Source organism: Anabrus simplex, chromosome X (assembly GCF_040414725.1).
Source record: "Anabrus simplex isolate iqAnaSimp1 chromosome X, ASM4041472v1, whole genome shotgun sequence".
In the NCBI taxonomy this organism is placed as follows: Eukaryota; Metazoa; Arthropoda; class Insecta; order Orthoptera; family Tettigoniidae; genus Anabrus; species Anabrus simplex.
This window is the reverse complement of record NC_090279.1, coordinates 135,520,614-135,540,379: the sequence shown is the minus strand read 5'-3', so window position 1 is coordinate 135,540,379 and position 19,766 is coordinate 135,520,614. Positions and strand designations below refer to the sequence as shown.

Genomic DNA, 19,766 nt, shown 5'->3' with positions numbered 1-19,766 from the left:
ACCTTAGTGTGACAGAAGAAGTGCTACAAAGAGACCTGATTTCACTTGAAACGTACTTCAAGAAATGGCAACTGTGTCCTAACTCTAACAAAACAAAAGTGTCATGTTTTCACCTGAATAATCGCCAAGCTGGCATTAAACTTCACATACGTTTTTGTCACCAAGAACTTCGGCATAGCAGCTCTCCCAAATATTTGTGGATTACACTTGATCGCACACTATCTTACAAACAACATCTTATGAATCTGTCAAAAAAGCTCAAAACACGTAATATTATCCTTCATAAATTGTATGGCTCAAGTTAGTGTTCATCAGCAAAGACTTCATGATCTGCTTTGGGACTGGTTTTCTCGTGTGGTGAGTACTGTGCACCAGTTTGGCTGGATAGCCCATATACAAGACTAATTGGTACTCAACTGAATGTTAGCTTGCGGTTAATATCTGGTACTATCCAGTCCACATCCCTTTATTGGCTCCCAATTCTGTCAGGTATAATGCCACCTGTTTTAAAAAGATCAAATGCTCCCATCCGAGAGTTCAAGAAGATAGAAATGAAGCCTCAACTGCCTGTTTAGGATGATATTCCTGTTCTCAAGGTGACGAGGTTGGAGTCACAACATCCATCTTTGCATGATGCTGTCGCATTGGCTGATGGGAATTTTCACCCTTTAGAAGAATGAAGAAGTCGCTGGAAAGTTGCCATGGACAGTTCCTTACACAACATCTTTTCTGGTGAACATCATCTACCACATAAGATTTGGACCACTCTGAATTGGGTGAGAAGAAATCATGGACGACGCAGGGATGCCCTTTATAAGTGGAAATATATCTCATCACCAGACTGCGACGGTGGTGCATCTCGACAGATGATCCCCATATTGTAAGTGAATGTACACGACGTTCCTACACAGGTAGCATGAGTGACTTTTTGGAACCAACAGAGGAAGCCATATAGAAGATCACTCAACTGGACATTCTGCTATAAAACATGTTTCTTGTCGGTGTACATTTGTAAATGCTATATATTTGTATATATGTATCTAACTGGTTGCCCTATGCTAATAATAATAATAATAGGTAAATAATGTAGTAATATAATATTCTTTCAAAATTGTAATTATTGTCACTGACCTTACGAAGTACCACAAGTGTATGTCCTGTTTTAAAACATTTAATCCAGTAGTGTTTTTGAACTGTAATTGTGACATTGCTAATTAATTTTTTGCTGTCACACCTTTGTTGGTTACTGTGTGAAGTGATCTTTGATAATCCGTGGGAAATGATTGTATGGTCTCGGATTGGTGCTCTTAACCAAGCGCTTGTATCAGCAGGTCATGCGATGGCTAGTCATAGCCTAAGGTTTGACTTCAAACCAGATTTGTGATGGAAGCTACGAATTCTGTATGGTTTATTTGATTTTGTGAGTGGTTAGAGTCTTCTCGGCTCTTATGTGATGCACTGACTTGTTCCTACTGTACTTTCACAACTAGTGGCAAGAAATATCCATGTCGGTCCTCAGAACTACCAAGTACCAGCTCACACTCTCTGTTTCTTTGTAATTCATGTGTAACAGGACACAATAGGCTACGTTAGAGAACAATCTTGTATTATGACCACCAGTAAAAATGTTGCTTATGAATCCTTTTCACACACAAAGTCATATTTCTATTTTTGATGGAGTCTAAATTAGCTTTCTACTTTCTACACATATTTTGTGCAGAGACCAGCAAAGCGACATGCATTTTATATGTCTTCTTTTTTCTTGGCATATATGTCAGAGGACAGTCCATTGTCTACGTAGCTTAGTCCATTTTACATCATAGATTTTAGATGCTTCTGAAGGATTCAGTCGACCGGATCTTATCTGCTACTTCCCACTTTGTTTTATATCTCACCTCAGGCGCTATAGTTTCCTCACTCTCATTTCAGCAGTCTACAAATATCATGGCGCAACTTAAATGACTTCCTTTAAAATTTCTAAACTATTTGCCATGCCAGTTGGGTATTGAATTACATAAGAAAAGATTTTAAGATTCATAAAATTTCCTAATTGCTGACTTGTGGAAATACACGTATTTCTGAGATTACCAATTAGTGATGAGATCACTTTCCATTTGTGGAGACACACATCGTCCTGAGCTAAATAGTGATGAGGCTTACTTCCGTTTGTGTAGAGACACATGGTCCTGAACTAACCACTTAGTTATGTGGCTTCCTTCCAGCTTTAGAGCTTTGAGTGTCACATGGCCCTGAGCTGACCACTTTGTGCCACTCCTCCATGGTCTTCATATTTATAGGCGTGATCGGAGTGAAAATAACAAACTGATTAATATGATCGTCTGCTGTCTATGACGTATGTAAGCAAAAATATGAATTGCAAAATTCTATTCAGGCTAGAATACACTGACGGACTCCCCTCTTGTAGGCACTCGTATAATTTCACCGGATATTCAAACTGCCCTTCCCATTTAACACAGATATACCCATTTTTTATTTTTTGAGTTATAAGTTTATCTTCACAATGCATTTATAGGAATCACTTAAACACGAAATCCAGAAGCGTTCAGACGTTCAAACACTATTTTGTGAAAATAAGTTTTTATAGATATCGGACATAGGCATTAGGGGAGAAAATTTGAACATACAATAAACTAATTTGAATGTTAGGATGTGTAAAATATCCATTTTTGTAACAGAATATTCATCAGTCTGCATCTGTAGGCAGGGTCCGGTGTTGTGGTTCATTGACTCCAGTTAGTTCGGTCTCGGGCCATGTCTGCATGTAGTCTTCCAACTTTCAGGCCGTTGTGCACTTTATCAGTCTATGCTGTCTGGTTCGTCCCTAGCGCCTCTTTTCACCGACTTTCTGTGTAATACTCTGACTTTCCCAATGTATCGTCCTGTACACGCAACACATGACCAAACCAGCGCACACGCCTTTCCCCAATTTTCTTCTGGATCGCTGCAATGCCAAAACGTTTTCTAATAACATCATTTGTAATGTGATCTAGCCTAATTATGCCAGCCTTCCACCTAAGCAACTTCGTATCCATGATGCTTAGTTGGCGTTCTACCTCTAGAGCTGATCAGCATTCGTTGCCGTAGAAAACGACAGGATGGATATCGATAGGACAGATATCAGTTCGGTAGAACTTAGTTTAGAGATGGTCCTTCGTCCAAAGTTCGGAAGGTCGCCTGTTGTCATTCTCCACTTCAGTCAGGCTGTGTATATCCTTAAGTTGACTTCATCAGTAAGTCGGCCATAATCATAGATTGTGGATGCAATATACTTAAATATCTCTACTCGTGCAATATCTTCAACGTCAACATGCATGGTTCCAACTTCTCGACGATGTAATGCAATGTATTCTGTCTTTTTCTTGTTGGGGCGCGGGGCTTATTGCGCTAGTCGATTGTTCCAGTTTTCTGTTTGACGCTGCAGGTCTAGCTTATTCTCTTCAGCTAAATGATATCATTTGCTTAGAGAAGTGTCCATGGTATTGGACTGCGCAGGTTTGTGGTAATTATGTCCATCACAAGAATAAGCTGCAGTGGTGATAAGCCTGGGCCTTGATGGACTCCTACAGTTATGCGGAAGTCATCAGACGCTCCTGCGGCAGCTTGAACACAACTCATTTGTTCTTTGTAGAGCAATTATACCCTCTCAGCAAGGTGCTCTGGAATGCCATGTACTTGTTGGGCTGACTGATTAGGTCATGAAGTCCCCGATGGAAGGGCTTCTAAGGGTCCAGAAATTTGTGATGAAGCCTCTTATTCTTTTCACAGTGTTTCTCAAGTAATAGTCCGGCAGCATGGGTTTCTCCTATTGCGCCACAATTTTACACAAATCCAGCTTGGCTTGTTGTATGTTTGTCTAAATCGCTAATCCTTTTGTCGAAGATTTGTTCTAAGTCTCTCATTGCGAGGCTCAGAAGTATGTTCGGGCCGTGATTAGAAAAATTGGCAGGGCTTCCCTTATTTCTGAATTGATAATCCGTCGCTTGCTTTAGCCACACTGCTGCATCCCCCCATTGAGAGAAACAAAACTCTGCTGGAAGATAATCGGGACAGATGGCTTTCCCTGGTTTCATTTCCTTCAGCATAGTCTGGACTTTAGTGAAGTTATTTTGCTACGTTGGACCTTCAACAGCGGAGGTGATTAGGATTAGTAGATGCGGAACTTTCATGATTCAAATGTTGTCAAAATAGTTCCACCAGTGTACTCGCGCTTCCCGCCTGTCCAGTAGCAAATCGTCTGTACCTCATTGATGCCGTAAAAACGTTGGACTTCTGACGTTTTGCGATGGCTCGATTGGACTAGCCGTTAAAAATTCCGCTCGAATTCGCGCATGTCATGTTTCACATATAGACCTGGCTACCGGTTTGATTTTGTTACGGCAAATACCTCCTTCATTTTACGAGTGGCTGCCTTGTAGGCATTCCAACGAGCAAGAAACTCGTGGTACAGCTGCTTCTTCAACCGTACTGCATATTTAACATCTTCATTCCTTGGCCATATATCATGTTTAATCCTTCGTTGTCGTCGCCCTGACTTAATTGTTCCAGGAATAGAGCGAAAGGCGTCTTTCAGTTTAGTCCGGCTCACTTCAACTATGGTGATTTGTGGCTCTGTAACTTTTACAACGACGTTAGTCTCCTTCTTCAGGGGCAACCATTTGATCCCAATTTGTCTATTTCCTGTGAAGTATTGGGCTCTTGGTGACTTTATCCACAGCTTAGATGATTGGTCGTTGTTGCATCGCAAGGATTTAATAAGGGACAACTGTTATCTCTAGAACATCTTCGAGATTTCACCCTCTCACAAGGATGTAGTCAATGCGAATTGGATGGGAGCCACTGTAGTACAGAGTAGATGAATATCACTCTTTTTGAACCGTGTGTTTGCGATGATCAGTTTCTGCATAATCACGAATTTGTTGGGCATCGTCGTTCTTTTCTCCATATCCATGAACGCCATGGACTGTTTGTTCTTCTTTCCTCGGTCCGACACGTCCATTCAGATCAGCGGCAGCGATAAGATAGTCAGCGGTCTTCTTGTCAGGCAGTGCCCAGAACGCACCTTTGGTTTCCATGCGCACGTCAGTTTGTGGAGCGTTGCGCTGAATAATTGGAATTTCCTTCTCTCCCCAATGCGGACGAGTTACATCAAGCGATTGTCAAACTCTTTCACCTCGGAAACTGAACCGTCAAATTTAGCTGATATGACGATGTCAACACCATGAGCTGTTCTTCGGTTTATGTTGTACACCAGTTAGTAACCACACCTCTTTTCACATGACTTTTCTCCATTCCATCTTTTTTCCGCACCTCTCAGATGCCTACAAGCCTTCTCTCAAGTGCAGTGGCGTATTCGCTACTTCACCCAGGCATAATTCAATGATGGGATACATAATGGGGGTACTAGCATGGTTAGCCGTCACAGCCCGTGCGACGGTAAACCTAGCATACTTTTCATGCTGACTGGGCACTGCCAATGCGCGTCCCTTCCAGGGGCTGCACTAAGCTTGGCTCCGATACCATGAGACATATTTCTGTAATGATGTAACGGCATTATTTTACGGCCGGCTTGTCTTGAAGCATTTAAGTGCTCATGACGGAAGGTAGTAACGCAGCTGCGGACATGGAGAACAGATGCCTTTTGCAGCCACTCTTCTAGAGAAGAAACGCTACCCTCTTTTCTGCATTAACTTCCAGAAATTTAGTGTACCTCTTCCGCCATCTGGTCCCTAGTGAACGTCTCCATCTCCGCCAAAGTTGCCATTAAAAACTTTGTACATGTTTGGTACGCGAGAGCTTTTATATTTTGCTCAAGTTCATCGGCAGGCTAGCGGGGAACCCGTACCCGTCACCTGGGAAGCGCCACGTGTTACAGCAATATAGCTGGTTGGTGTAGAATATTTATCAATGCAAAATGAAACATTATTTTACTGAAAACTAATTGTGAACCTGATAAATTACTTGTCACAGGAATCAAGTATTCACGTAAAGAAGAAGGGTTACAGACTTTTGCACCTTTGCTTGGTGTGATATGCCACAGAACGCATGACATACCATCCAGTGTCGTATTTTCTGCCCCCTGTTGTCTAGTGGTGTCAACATCAATATCTTGTTTGATGATCAAGAGATTTAGTCTGTCATCTCTGGAATCAATGTCCCCCTTTCATTTGTCCACTTATTTTTTCCAAAGAGTGCAGTAACAATACATGGTCGAGCCACCCATTACTTTGCTTGTGAGCCAGTCATGCATTCGACTGGGCCATGCGAATTCAGATCATACAGCATGAATTGGAATGTACCAGTCCATGTTACGATATATTTTAGCATGCGTGATCGATTTTCCCATGTCGCTGTTGTAAGCGGATCTCACCTTTAACCAAGAAATTTGCATTTCCCGCCCTTCTTCCGTAGAATACGTAGAACTACTCTGTGGTGGGGAGAATTGGATGCTATCCAACTATGTTATGAATCCACTAAAAATAATCACGTTGCCCGTGATCTTTTGAAATAAATAGAGTAATAATTCTTCTTTTACATAGCAGCAACCACCACGGTGCAATTCAACGTCTTTTCATCTCTAATTTTGGCACAAGCCTTGATTTTCATGCTGCTTCTATCCGTATTGTTAAAGTAATACTTGTAAGAATATTCAAGTGCATGATAGGTTGCGTTTGGTTTCAAAATTGGGATATTAGGACATTGTAATAAAACGCTACCACCAATGCCAAATGTCGGCAAACGTTCTCAACTTTATTAATGTCTACAGCACAGACATTCTCTCAAACAACCTCAAGAACAAGGTCCTTTACAAAAATTATTACTTCCCTGCAACAAAGCGCAGAGTGCTTCAACAAGATCAAAACTCCAAAGCATATGCCGTTCTTTATGTAGGAGGACAGACTACGGATTTCGATAGAATAATATGTGCTGGATTAAAGAGCTTGTATGAGTATTTACCCTTTTAGGCTGGACCACTTCTCATGCTTTCTTAAAATGAGGTTGTAATAACTCGTACATTTCTAAACCGTGACAGGTTTCTTGCGCCTGATATCGTGATTAAGAAAAGACGCAATATATTCTCGTAACAAGTGAGAGCTTTTGAAATTTAACCTCAGGTGATGTTTACTCTTAGGAATCTAATGTTTATGAGTAACGAGCTCTCTGCACTGGATATCAGTGATTGGAATGTCCAGTAGCAAATCCCCTGTGTGAGAGTTGTAGTGTATTTGGCTGCTGAACTATTGGTCACATGGTTTTAATTTGTCACTGTAGATCGAGACCCGTGGTGAGCCATAGAGATCATCAACCTCCGGAAGGCGGATCATCTAGTTTTAGGTGTAGTGTGTGCAGTGAAGTCCTGGCTAGGAAGTTGAACCTCTTGCGACATCTGAAGACACACAAGGAAGATCGACCCTTCAAGTGTGCTCACTGCGGAAAGGTGTTATGTAGCCGAAGCAGCTTGTCGAATCACCTCAGGATCCACCCGCTCCAAGTGTGCGGATTTTCTGATAATTGCTTTACAAAGAGGAAAATGCTGACTGGGGACACGCGATTGCATAAAGGTGGGATTATAAACGATTGCTCAGTATCTCATTCAAATTTCAGGAAAAGGCCGGACGTTATGCGGTCTCGCACGGGCGAGAACCGATACTGCTGCAACGTCTGTGGAAAATCAATCAGCTGGAAAAAACTAGCAGGTCACATGGGTATTCACACAGGCAACAAGCCTCACTTTTGCACTGTATGTTGCAAATCATTTGTCAAGAACAGCAGTTTATCTTATCACAAGCTGACTCAAACAGGAGAGAAGCCAAACAAATGCATTGTCTGTAGAAATTCATTCACGCAGAATGGCAGTCTAACCGGTCAAATGTGGACCCATGCAGGCGAGAAGCTATACAGACGCAATATCTGTGGCAAATCATTCATTAAGAGAGGTAAACTAACCGAACATATGCGGACCCATACAGGCGAGAAGCCTTACAGTTGCAATGTCTGTGGAAAATCATTCACAACGAAAGGCTGTCTGACCGTTCATTTGCGTACCCATACAGGCGAGAAGCCTTACAGCTGCAATGTCTGTAGCAAATCATTCTCACAGAAAGGCAGTCTGACAGCTCATATGTTTACCCATACAGGCGAAAGGCCTTACAGCTGCAATGTTTGTGGTAAATCATTCATAAAGAGAAGTAAACTAACCGCACATATGCGAACCCACACAGGCGAGAAGCCCTACAGATGCAATGCTTGTGGCAAATCATTCATACAGAAAGGTAAACTAACCGAACATATGCGGACCCATACAGGCGAGAAGCCATACAGCTGCAATGTATGTGGTAAATCATTCACAACGAAAGGCAGTGTGACTGTTCATATGTTTACCCATACAGGCGAGAAGTTATACAACTGCAATGTCTGTGGCAAATCATTCGTAAAGAGAGGTCAACTAACCGACCATATGCGGACCAATACAGGCGAGAAGCCTTACAGCTGCAATATCTGTGGGAAATCATACGCAACGAAAGGCAGTCTGACTGTTCATATGTGTACCCATACAGGCGAGAAGGTAAACAGCTGCAATGTCTGTGGCAAATCATTCGTAAAGAGAGGTCAACTAACCGACCATATGCGGACCCATACAGGCGAGAAGCCTTACAGCTGCAATATCTGTGGCAAATCATACGCAACGAAAGGCAGTCTGACCGATCATATGCGTGCCCATACACGCGTAAAGCCAAACAGATGCGATGTCTGTGACAAATCATTCACAAAGAAAGGCAATCTAACCGATCATTTGTGGACCCATACAGGCGAGAAGCCTTACACCTGCAATGTCTGTGGTAAATCATTCATACAGAAAGGCATTCTAACCGGTCATATGCAGACCCATACAGGCGAGAAGCCTTACACCTGCAATGTCTGTGGTAAATCATTCATACAGAAAGGCATTCTAACCGGTCATATGCGGACCCATACAGGCGAGAAGCCATAGAGATGCAATATCTGTGACAAATTATTCACAAAGGAATGCAATCTGACCGATCACATGCGGACCCATACTGGCGAGAAGTCTTACAGTTGCAATGTCTGTGGCAAATCATTCACATGGGAAGGCAGTCTGACTGATCATATGCGGACCCATAGAGACGAGAAGGCAAACAGCTGCATTGTCTGTGGCAAATCATTCATACAGAAAGGCAATCTGACCGATCATATGCGGACACATACTGGCGACAAGCCATAGAGTTGCAATGTCTATGACGAATCATTCATAAAGAAAGGCAAACTAACCGAACGTATGCGGAACCATACAGGCGAGTAATAAAGAGATGCAAACTAATCGAACAAATGTGGACCCATACAGGCGAGATGTCTTACATTGCAATGTCTGTGGCAAATCATTCACAAGGAAAGGCAGTCTGACCGATCACATGCGGACCCTTACAGGCGAGAAGGCAAACAGCTGCAATGTCTGTGGCAAATCATTCATACAGAAATGCTTTCTATCCGGTCGTAAGGGGACCCATACAGGCGGGAAGCCATACAGCTACAATGTCTGTGGCAAATCATTCATAAAGAGAGGCAAACTTACCGACCATATGCGGAGACATACAGACGAGAAGCCATACAGCTGTAATGTCTGTGGCAAATCATTCATAAAGAGAGGTAAACTAACCGAACATATGCGGACCCATACAGGCGAGAAGCCTTACAGCTGCAATGTCTGTAGCAAATTATTCGCACAGAAAAACAGTCTGAACGTTCATATGTGTACCCATACAGGCGAAAAGCCTTACAAATGCAATGCTTGTGGCAAATCATTCATACAGAAAGGTAAACTAACCGAACATATCGTGACCCATACAGGCGAGAAGGTATACAGCTGCAATATCTGTGGTAAATCATACGCAACGAAAGGCAGTCTGACCGATCATATGCTTACCCATACAGGCGAGAAGCTTTACCGCTGCAATGTCTGTGGCAAATCATTCATACAGAAAGGCAATCTGACCGATCATATGCGTGCCCATACCTGCGTAAAGCCAAACAGATGCAATGTCTGTGGCTAATCATTCACAACGAAAGGCAGTCTGACCGATCATATGCTTACCCAGACAGGCGTGAAGCCAAACAGGGGCAATTTCTGTGACTAATCATTCACAAAGAAAGGCAATCTGACCGATCATATGCTTACCCATACAGTCGAGAAGCTTTACCGCTGCAATGTCTGTGGCAAATCATTCATACAGAAAGGCAATCTGACCGATCATATGCGGACCCATACTGGCGAAAAGCCATACAGGTGCAATATCTATGACGAATCATTCATAAAGAAAGGCAAACTAACCGTACGTATGCGGAGCCATACAGGCGAGTCATAAAGAGAGGCAAACTAATCGGACATATGCGGACCCATACGAGCGAGAAGTCTTACAGGTGCAATGTCTGTGGCAAATCATTCACAAGGAAAGGCAGTCTGACCGATCATATGCGGACCCATACAGGCGAGAAGGCAAACAGCTACAATGTCTGTGGCAAATCATTCATACAGAAACGCTTTCTATCCGGTCATATGGGGACCCATACAGGCGGGAAGCCATACAGCTACAATGTCTGTGGCAAATCATTCATAAAGAGAGGCAAACTTACCGAACATTTGCGGAGACATACAGGCGAGTCATAAAGAGAGGCAAACTAACCGAACATATGCGGACCCATACAGGCGAGCAGCCTTTCAGGTGCAATGTGTGTGGCAAACCATTCACAAGGAAAGGCAGTCTGACCGATCAAATGCGGACCCATACAGGGGAGAAGCCAAACAACTGCATTGTCTGTGGCAAATCATTCACAAAGAAAGGCAGTCTGACCTAACTGTTCATATGCGGACACACACAGAAGAGAAGTCATACTGTTACAAAGTTTATTCCAGTGAAGCAAAATTTGTAGGATTCCAGCAAGATATAGCAGATATCCTCTATTCAGGAGGTCAATTGGACTGTATCGCGACTGACCTGTCCAAGGCATTTGATAGGGTAGATCATGGGAGACTACTGGCAAAAATGAGTGCAATTGGACTAGATAAAGGAGTGACTGAATGCGTGGCTCTGTTTTTAGAAAACAGAACTCAGAGAATTATAGTAGGTGAAGCTTTATCTGGCCCTGTAAAAATTAAGAGGGGAATTCCTCAAGGCAGTATTATTGGACCTTTATGTTTTCTTATATATATCAATGATATGTGTAAAGAAGTGGAATCAGAGATAAGGCTTTTCGCAGATGTTATTCTGTACAGAGTAATAAATAAGTTATAAGATTGTGAGCAACTGCAAAATGATCTCTATAATGTTGTCGGGTTGTTGCATTTTCAGATTAAAGTTCGCAAATGAGCTTTTTTCATTCAGTAATGGCTACTATACCCCACCCATATCCAATCCCTCCTTCAACGATAACGCCCCTTCCTCCCCATCATCAATAACCGAACCACCGCCGTCTCAATCTATATATGTAGGATTGAGACGGCAGTGAACCTTTCTGCCGAACTTTACCGCCACCACTACCACGTGAAAGGGTTTGACAGCAGCATAGGTCCTACCGTTCCGAGGGCCCGGCTCAGACTGAATAATTTTGCCCTCCACCCGCGTGGGCGCGCCATTGTACATCACGTCACTCACCCTAAGCCCACGTGACGAATACGGCAGCTCATATTGGTAGAAACATCTCCCGATTGCTATTGGTCGATTTGAGTTTGACAACTAGGACCACGTGAGACGACTATGTTTTTGACGTTTGTGACAATTAGCTTTACTTTGATTTGCATGCGTATATCTGTTATCTTCGTTTGCGTGTTTGAAGAAAAAGTACAAGATATTTGAGGTAAGCATCCTTACTGTTCTTGTTTTACTAATCTCCTGAGGCCAGAACATGAAAACATACCACACCAAGGCAAATGAATTTCGGATAATTTGAAACATAAGTGCGGCCAGTATCCAGTATTCGGGAGATAGGTTCGAACCCCACTATCGGCAGCCCGGAAAATGGTTTTCTGTGGTTTCCCATTTTGCACACCAGGCAAATGCTGGGGCTGTACCTTAATTAAGGCCACGGCTGCTTCCTTCCCATTCCTAGGCCATTCCTGTCCCATCATCGTCATAAGACCTATCTGTGTCGGTGCAACGTAAAGCAACTAGCCTTATCATAGTTGTCCCCCTGTGGGTCGGGGCAGTATAATAACAGCCACAGCATCCTCTGCCTGCTGTAAGAGACGACTAAAAGGGGTCCCATGTGGGCTCTGTACTTGGGAGCTTGGGTAGGCGACCACGGATCCCTTAATTGATTTTTGGCACTGCTTCCGCTTACTTGTGCCAGGCTCCCCACTTTCATCTATCCTATCTGATCTACCTCGATCACGACCTGTTCTTTTCTGCCCCCGATTGTATTATGTATGGAGGCCTAGGGAGTCTTATTTTCCTCAAAGGGCATGGTCCTACTTAGCTGATACCATCATTTGTCCTAGTGTCAGCCCCCTTCCATTTCTTCTCTCCGATTACTAATATATATATAGGGGATGGTTGCCTAGTTGTACTTTCTCTTAAAACAATGAACTAGATTTTAGGCCCTTTTAATCAACAGGCATCATCATCTTAAGCAAGGAGATTTGTGGTGAGGGCAAGATGTTTGGTGGCCATGACATATACTAGGAACTGTCCCATCATTCGCCTTACTGCAGGCGAAAGGAAAAACCAATCTCAGGACAGCCAGTGGTAGGGGAACAGCCCGTTTCTGTGTCCCAAATGCAGAGGTGTAGAAACATGGTGGAACCATAGCCACCCCTCCTCAGCTTGGTTGGCCGGTTGGAGTGCATGCTGTTAGACCACAGATCAGCCTACTCTGCAACCACCAACATAGATTTCTGCCTTCGATATACAGTAGGTACAAATGGCACTGTCTGAAGTGAGTTTCCACTGTCTTCAACTGGCATTTCGTCTAGGTCACAGCAAAGTCCCTTGCACACCGTAATGTTGTGGAAGTAGCAGCATATTGTTCATAATACTGTACTAAATTAGCAAGCAATTCCTTGGACATAGCTCTTAATAGGTGGAGCTATGTTGTGACTTGGCATGGGAATGTTTTGTGCCTTATCAGCTGCCATATTATTGTATGTAGATCCTGATGCTACATATTTCTGTAAATTTATTAGAACTCCTCTCCTGCGGATGGACTGAAAGGAAGCATTATTTGTACCTCCTGTATGTTGTAAGAGCGAGCAATCACAGAATCTTTAAGCTCTCTCTTGTCTTTTAAACCCTCAAATATATTCATGATTCCATCCTTTTAAATGTAGCAGAACATTTTTTATATATCCTACAGTCACATAAAATAGAACATTTTTACTGTAAATAGTGTAGATCAATGAATACAAGGGATGCATACAATTTTGTAGCTTGACATTGTTTATCATCTAAATGCAGATGACTGATTGAATAATATGTTGTGTTTTGTTGCAGTATGTAGGAACAGAGTATGTGCTATCATGTCTTGGTTTCTTCAAACACTACTCTGCCAGAGATTTGCCATCCTCTAGTAGACGAAAAAGAAGTACAAATCTCAATATTTTTCAGTGTGTGGCCCAAGGTGCCTCTTTTGACAGACTGAAAGATGTATCATATAGTAAGTTCCTTGGGAAAATACAAATGGTGTTGCTGAAAACTTTTGCAATGTCAGTGCAACGTTAAACTGCAATAAGAGAGAAAAGTATTATGTTGTACCTTGTCAGTTCCAGTCTTTCTTTCATAAATGAATGATCTTGTCAGTTTCAGCATTCTACATATTTTTAACATTTAATATTTTTAATTTTCTTAAATTTTATTTCTACTTAAGAATTAAAACTGTGTACGCATATAACTGGCATACTTTTTGAAAACTCCTGGCCTTTGTGTCACAAGTGCCGGCAAATCTGTTCCTCGTGTGTTGCAGCAATATAACGTAACTTACATTACCTATCAAAATTTTTTGGAGTGAAGAATTTTTCTGAAGGGCTACACAGGCGAAGAATTGCGGATATTAGTTTCAGAAAGAAATTACAATATGTAGTGCATAATTTTTATTATTGTGTTGCTGTGTTATTTACCTATGTTTGCAATTTAATAGTGGCGCTGTGAATGTTGAGTTGTTCTTTACACTGTAGGCTGCGACATAAGGTAGTAGGGTTCGAAATTTTGAAAAGTTTCCGTTTAGGATATCATATGTAGAATTCTTGTTATGGTTATCAGTGTTGTTATGGAGATTCTTCTGCATAATATCAGTCATAGAAAACTTGAGGTCCAATAGGTATGATCACAATATTAACAGTCATGTAAAATTTTGAGTCTTTTTGGTATGTTCATAATATTGACGATCATGTAAAATTTCAAGCATAATGCTTAGTCTGTTGACAGATAACCTAAGTAGCAATGACTGCAATAAGGTAATATATTTCTCTGGGCTATGTTTCAGTGTAAAATCATTGGAAGTAATCAAGAACCCCAGTATCTTCTAACTACTTCAGTTGCAGTGTGAAATGGACCTGCAAGTAAAAATCGAAGAGGAACCAGCCTGGCTTGAAAGAACAACAAATGCATCACTTGTGAGTCTCATGGCAAATAACTTTATAGAGGTCAGAATTTAACCCTTAGTAGCTGAATAAGTTTGGCAGGGGCATAATTTACTATGTGCTTCCCCAATATTAACCCCAGCAGTCGCCATTTGCTATATGGGCATCTAGGAAAAGTATGTCTCCCCTTTGTTTCTATGTCTGGGAGTATGTGATAATGTGCTACGCAAGGCAGCCAACTCTTAGGAAGTACAAACAACAGTATTTATATACATCTATAGGTCCAACTAGTGACAGAAACTTTGTTCGTGGGGCAAGGAAAGGGCTTCTGGTGGCACATGCCCCCAGATTATGGTCGCCAAGTGGACAATTGGCCTCTAGCATTTACTAGGGAGATGGCAGTGCATGCTATGTGTGATAGTTGCAAAAAGCTGAATTAAAGTTGTGGACTTGATAGTGAAGGAACCTTGGTTAGGTCCAGCTACCAATGAAGTTGTGACAGGCAGCGTTTCAAGATCGAGGCATCAGGACATTTCATGAGCTAAGTACCCATCAAATGACTGTTTATTGTTTATTGATTACTTCTGGCTTTTATTGAAATGGATTTCTGCTACATAATCACACTAGGAGAGATGTTACTGAAGTGGCCCAGTAGGTTGGGTATTTATTACCCCAGTTCTTGGTATGCCTTGAGGGCAGTTTGAAGTATTGTTTGTTGGGGCCTTTGATAGGCTTGAACCTTGAGAGCGGGTTTGCTCTTTCTTAAAGTTGGATTTCTGTGTGCCTCGAGGAGTCTCAACATGGTAAGCGGGAGCAAGTGCTCCTTGGCATGATTGGGGTTTTCTGCCCCTTTGTTTGAACTTGGTACATAGGTAAAGTTGGGCTCATAGCTCAAGGTTCATGAGTGTCGGGCTCGAAGCCCAAATTTTGTAACCAACTAAAATTGTACTTTCTTAATTTGTTGATCTGCTACTTGGTACCTGTTATAGTCTGTTATTTGTTTATCTGGAAAAGAAAATGTAACCTTTGTTAAAGTTTTAAATTAACTTTAATTTCGTAAGTTGAGACCTATTCCCTCCCGCACCTTCTTTCACCTCTAACTACCACGGATAACTCCGTAACAAGTTAACAACGGCCATGCAGCAATGAGCCTAAAGGCGAATTTCTCCAGTGTTATCAGATCCTGGCCTTCACCACAGCTGTTGTAAATGACCCACTGGCCGAATTAAATTAGGCTTTTGCAGCAATCTCAATTTTAACTCCAGTTATGCCATCTTCGGTTACAATATGTTGTAGGTGAAAGATTTCTTTCCACAGTATACACTGCTTTATAAATGATGCAGAAGTATTAAAAGTGTATTATTTCGATATATTGATGCGGAATTAGTAAAATTGGTTTGTAGAAATCCTGTGTGTGGTGTGAAAACTGCATTTTCAGTATAAAGTGTTGTGTAGAACTTTAAGGTGAAACTATCTGTAGACTTGTACAGTGCTTATGTAGTGTCATTCTGCATTATTAACAGTTAACTTCTCTGAGATGCCCAGCTATCTTTTAGCTGTTAATGTTAATACTATAATTGGTTTTACAGTAAAATAATGATAATCATTACATTTAATATTTCTTAATTGATATTTCACCCATGTGTCATTGAAATGTGTTTGATCCAACCCTGTCTCCTCACTTTTGGAGATAAATTGACCTGTGAGTATTTCTCTATGCCCAGATACCTTTGATCCATGATTCCCGTTTACAGCATATACCCTGTAATTGATTAGTATTTTCGTACACTTCTCTTCCAAATATTCCATGCGATAATTCTGGATGTCGGTTTATCTTCACATATATGTGTACTTTGTTTCTTAACATGGATAGATCTGTGTTGATGTAGGACAGTCAAAGTTCATAGAACTATTGTGATAAACCTTTTTTTGATTGATGTCTCTTTTTCTTTGTCCCTCAGTGAGAGACGTTGCTTGTTGTATCGTGTGGTACCAAATGTTCACATTGTTAAGAAATGTTAGTTGAAGTGAATTGTTTTACTGTAACTGAAGTGCTGTTAGGTTCAACTTGCATTAGCTTGATCACCTCAAGAATCATGTCTTTGGCTGTTCTTCTGTGTAAGGTCCTTTCATGGGGTTACTTCGGAATGCGTTGCAAGAATATAAGCATAAATATGGAAGCATTGTCTAACGTAATTACAATGCCGATAAGCTTGATAAGTCTCTTAAAGGGATTCTTGGTGAAGGGCATACAGAGAAGCTGCGAAGAAGTAAGGGCCACCTCGATCCTAGATCCGAAGAGCATACGTAGGCAGCCCATCTTGACTTCAAGGGAGGAAGGCATGCTCTGCATAGAATTTTGGGAATCTACTTTACTACTTTTGGACATGTATATGAAAACTTATGTCCAAATGTGCATGTACATCTGGGGAACTGTGAAAGCTGAATTTCTAAAATAAAAACTTACTTTTTAACGTATTGTTTGAAATTACATAATAATATACTCTCACAGTAAGTATAGGTAGAGAAGGAATTCAAGCAATTTCTTCCTTGTTGTACTGAATAACTGGGGCCACAATTGCTTCCTTCTCATTCCTCGCCATTTTTAGCTCATCATCGCCATATGACCTATCTGTGTCGGTGTGAAAGAGAAATGGTAGAAACCATCAAATAAACAATATGCCGTAGGTTATGTTCAATTAACCTTCATTAATATGGCTTAAATTTATGATTATTGTTACGGAGTTTTCCGTGGTAGTTAGAGGTGAAAGAAGGTGCGGGTGTGAAAGGGTCTCAAACTACGAAATTAAAGTTAATGTAAAATTTAACAAGGTTATATTTTCTTTTCAAGATTAAGTAATAACAAATAGAACAGGTACTTAGTAGCCGAAAACACAATTTGAAATGTACAATTACAGAGATTACAGAATTTGGGCTCCGAGAGCCAAACACACGATTCTTGGGCTAGAAGCCCAACCTTACGATATACAAAATTCAACAAAAGTGGCAGAAGACCCCAATCATGCCCTGGAGCACTAGCTCCTCTTTACACAGACAAGCCTCCTCGAGGCATACAAAAATCAAGTTCCAAAAAGAGCAATCTGCTCTCAAAATTTAAGTCAATCAAAGGCCACACCAAACTCGACCTTCAAGCTGTCCTCTGAGGACCTAAACACAGGGGTAAAAGACCCAACCTACTGAGGCCTATTAAGAGAGAAAAGAACAATAACATGGCCTCTAAAATACCAAGTTGAGAGGAGGTGAACTGCACTCCTAATACATTTTGTTTAAAACCTACTTTGGCTCTAGGCCGTTAATGCAAGGGCTAATCCCATACTAAAGATGTGACTTATGAAAGGACCAAATTTACATTACGTTAAGGAAGAATTGGTTGTGAAAAAATAAGTTCACCTCAAAACCATATGAGTGGGATCTCGAGAGGGTTAAGCACTCCCTATCCCAATATGTAGCTTTAAAAGAGAATAGATGTAAAGAGTAGTTACATTTTAGGAAAAGGTTACATGGTGGAAACTCTTCGAACCCGCCCCGAGAGTTAAACTGCCGACCTAGCAAGAAAAGAAGTTATTAAGAGGCCATTACCTGGTGTTGAACTGCTGGTGAAGAAAGAGGCGCTTCCCGCCCCCTGCTATGTACTTTACACACGAAAGGATGGAACAGAAGTGGCCCGGAGACCCTAAAATCAGCAGTTTATATACTCTCGCGGAAGGTTCCAGGCGTTAGGGGAATGAGAACACCCTCCCAAAAAACTTTATTGGCTAACCGAGAAAACCCCTACACAAACGGAAGAAGAAACACATAATTGGTGGAAAAATTAATTGAAGAAATTCGGGATTGGCTAAATTCAAAACAAGGGGAAAGAGAGGGGTATACAGCCAACTCAAACAATAACAGAAAGAAATTTAACAAGAAACAAACTTTTGAAATAAAAATTTCTCCAAAAAACACTTCTTTCACTTCGCACTAGGGTGCACCATAGTTGATCTTCCGTAGTGTCCTCTAGAAGAGAAAGTTCACACTTCTTACTACAAGCAAAACAAAAATACGTCGAAAATGACACAGTTCAAAAACTCCAAAATTTCCACGTAGTGACATCTTTTGAGACACTTGAAAATTAACTCATTAGATAAAGTTCGGACTTCCTCCAGTAGAGGAGTTTCACGTGGCGCAAATTTTAAATTAGCGGCGTGGAGGTGTACCGCCCGGTACAATTATAACTGGCCATTGTTCTTTGACTGATAACTACATTCAAACTATTCACGTTTTTGTCTCTTTGATGAATCAAGGAAACTAAATTTTATGTACATAGTCAATGAATATTTACATTCTCATAAGTTCCATAAATTTATACTTTAGGAATATTTGTTGCTTCAGTTAAACTATTGTAGTTAGGATACATCTAAATTGGCTTAGAATTATTGTAGAATAATTATTTTATTAGTAAATATCATTCTTGCTTTATTATTACTTAATCTTTTCATTCTATTGTTCCTGTTAACATGTTGCAGTTTGGATAATGTAAGTCCGGTTTAGAATTGAAGTGTAGCTATGTAATTAGATTTTAAGTTGCTCGCTTTGGAAAGGCCAGAAATCTCATGACATCAAAGATGTCTATGAACTTATCTGCCAGGTTACATCCAGCAGGAATGGAGTTGATTTCATTGTGTGCACAAGCATGCAAGATTGAGTTGCTGAGGTTCAGTGCTATTCCGACAGCCTTATGTGAATTACATTCGACGTTGCATTCTCTCGAACTTGTGTTTTCTATGTCACAATCTGGCTGTGACGACCTGGATAGGGAAGAGCATTGGCAGGAACTACGAGGTCATGTTGCAGCGTATCCTGAAGATGAGTTTCCACTTCACTGTGATGACCTTAATGCGCATGATGGTCACTAAGAATTTTTATAGCTGCCGTGGTGGTAATACTTTCGGTACCTGATATGATGATGGAGTATATATTTGAGGTTTCACTTGTGGTGACTGCAGCAAGCAAATTGACCTTATAGTTGTTCAGCACCGTGATCTACGACGAAGAAAGGATGTGAATGTCGTATCATCTGACTGTATTCCACCTCTGCTTAAGGTAGGCATAGCGGATTTAAGGACCTCTATGCCCATGAGAACATCAAGTGGTGGAAGCT

The 19,766-nt window shown here is 41.3% G+C and overlaps 1 protein-coding gene across 1 annotated transcript; it reads left to right on the top strand.

The window, feature by feature from the left end:
- Positions 1–7,972: 7,972 nt before the first annotated feature.
- On the top strand, positions 7,973–19,140 carry LOC137503357 (zinc finger protein 180-like). The gene is made up of 2 exons (XM_068230914.1): positions 7,973–8,584; positions 19,132–19,140. Exons 1-2 carry the CDS (start codon positions 7,973–7,975, stop codon positions 19,138–19,140), a joined length of 621 nt encoding a protein of 206 aa, XP_068087015.1.
- The last annotated feature ends 626 nt before the right edge of the window (positions 19,141–19,766 follow it).

Bases quoted from the DNA above. Each gene is read 5' to 3' on its own strand.
- LOC137503357 (XM_068230914.1), top strand. From the start codon at position 7,973: ATGCGGACCCATACAGGCGAGAAGCCTTACAGTTGCAATGTCTGTGGA.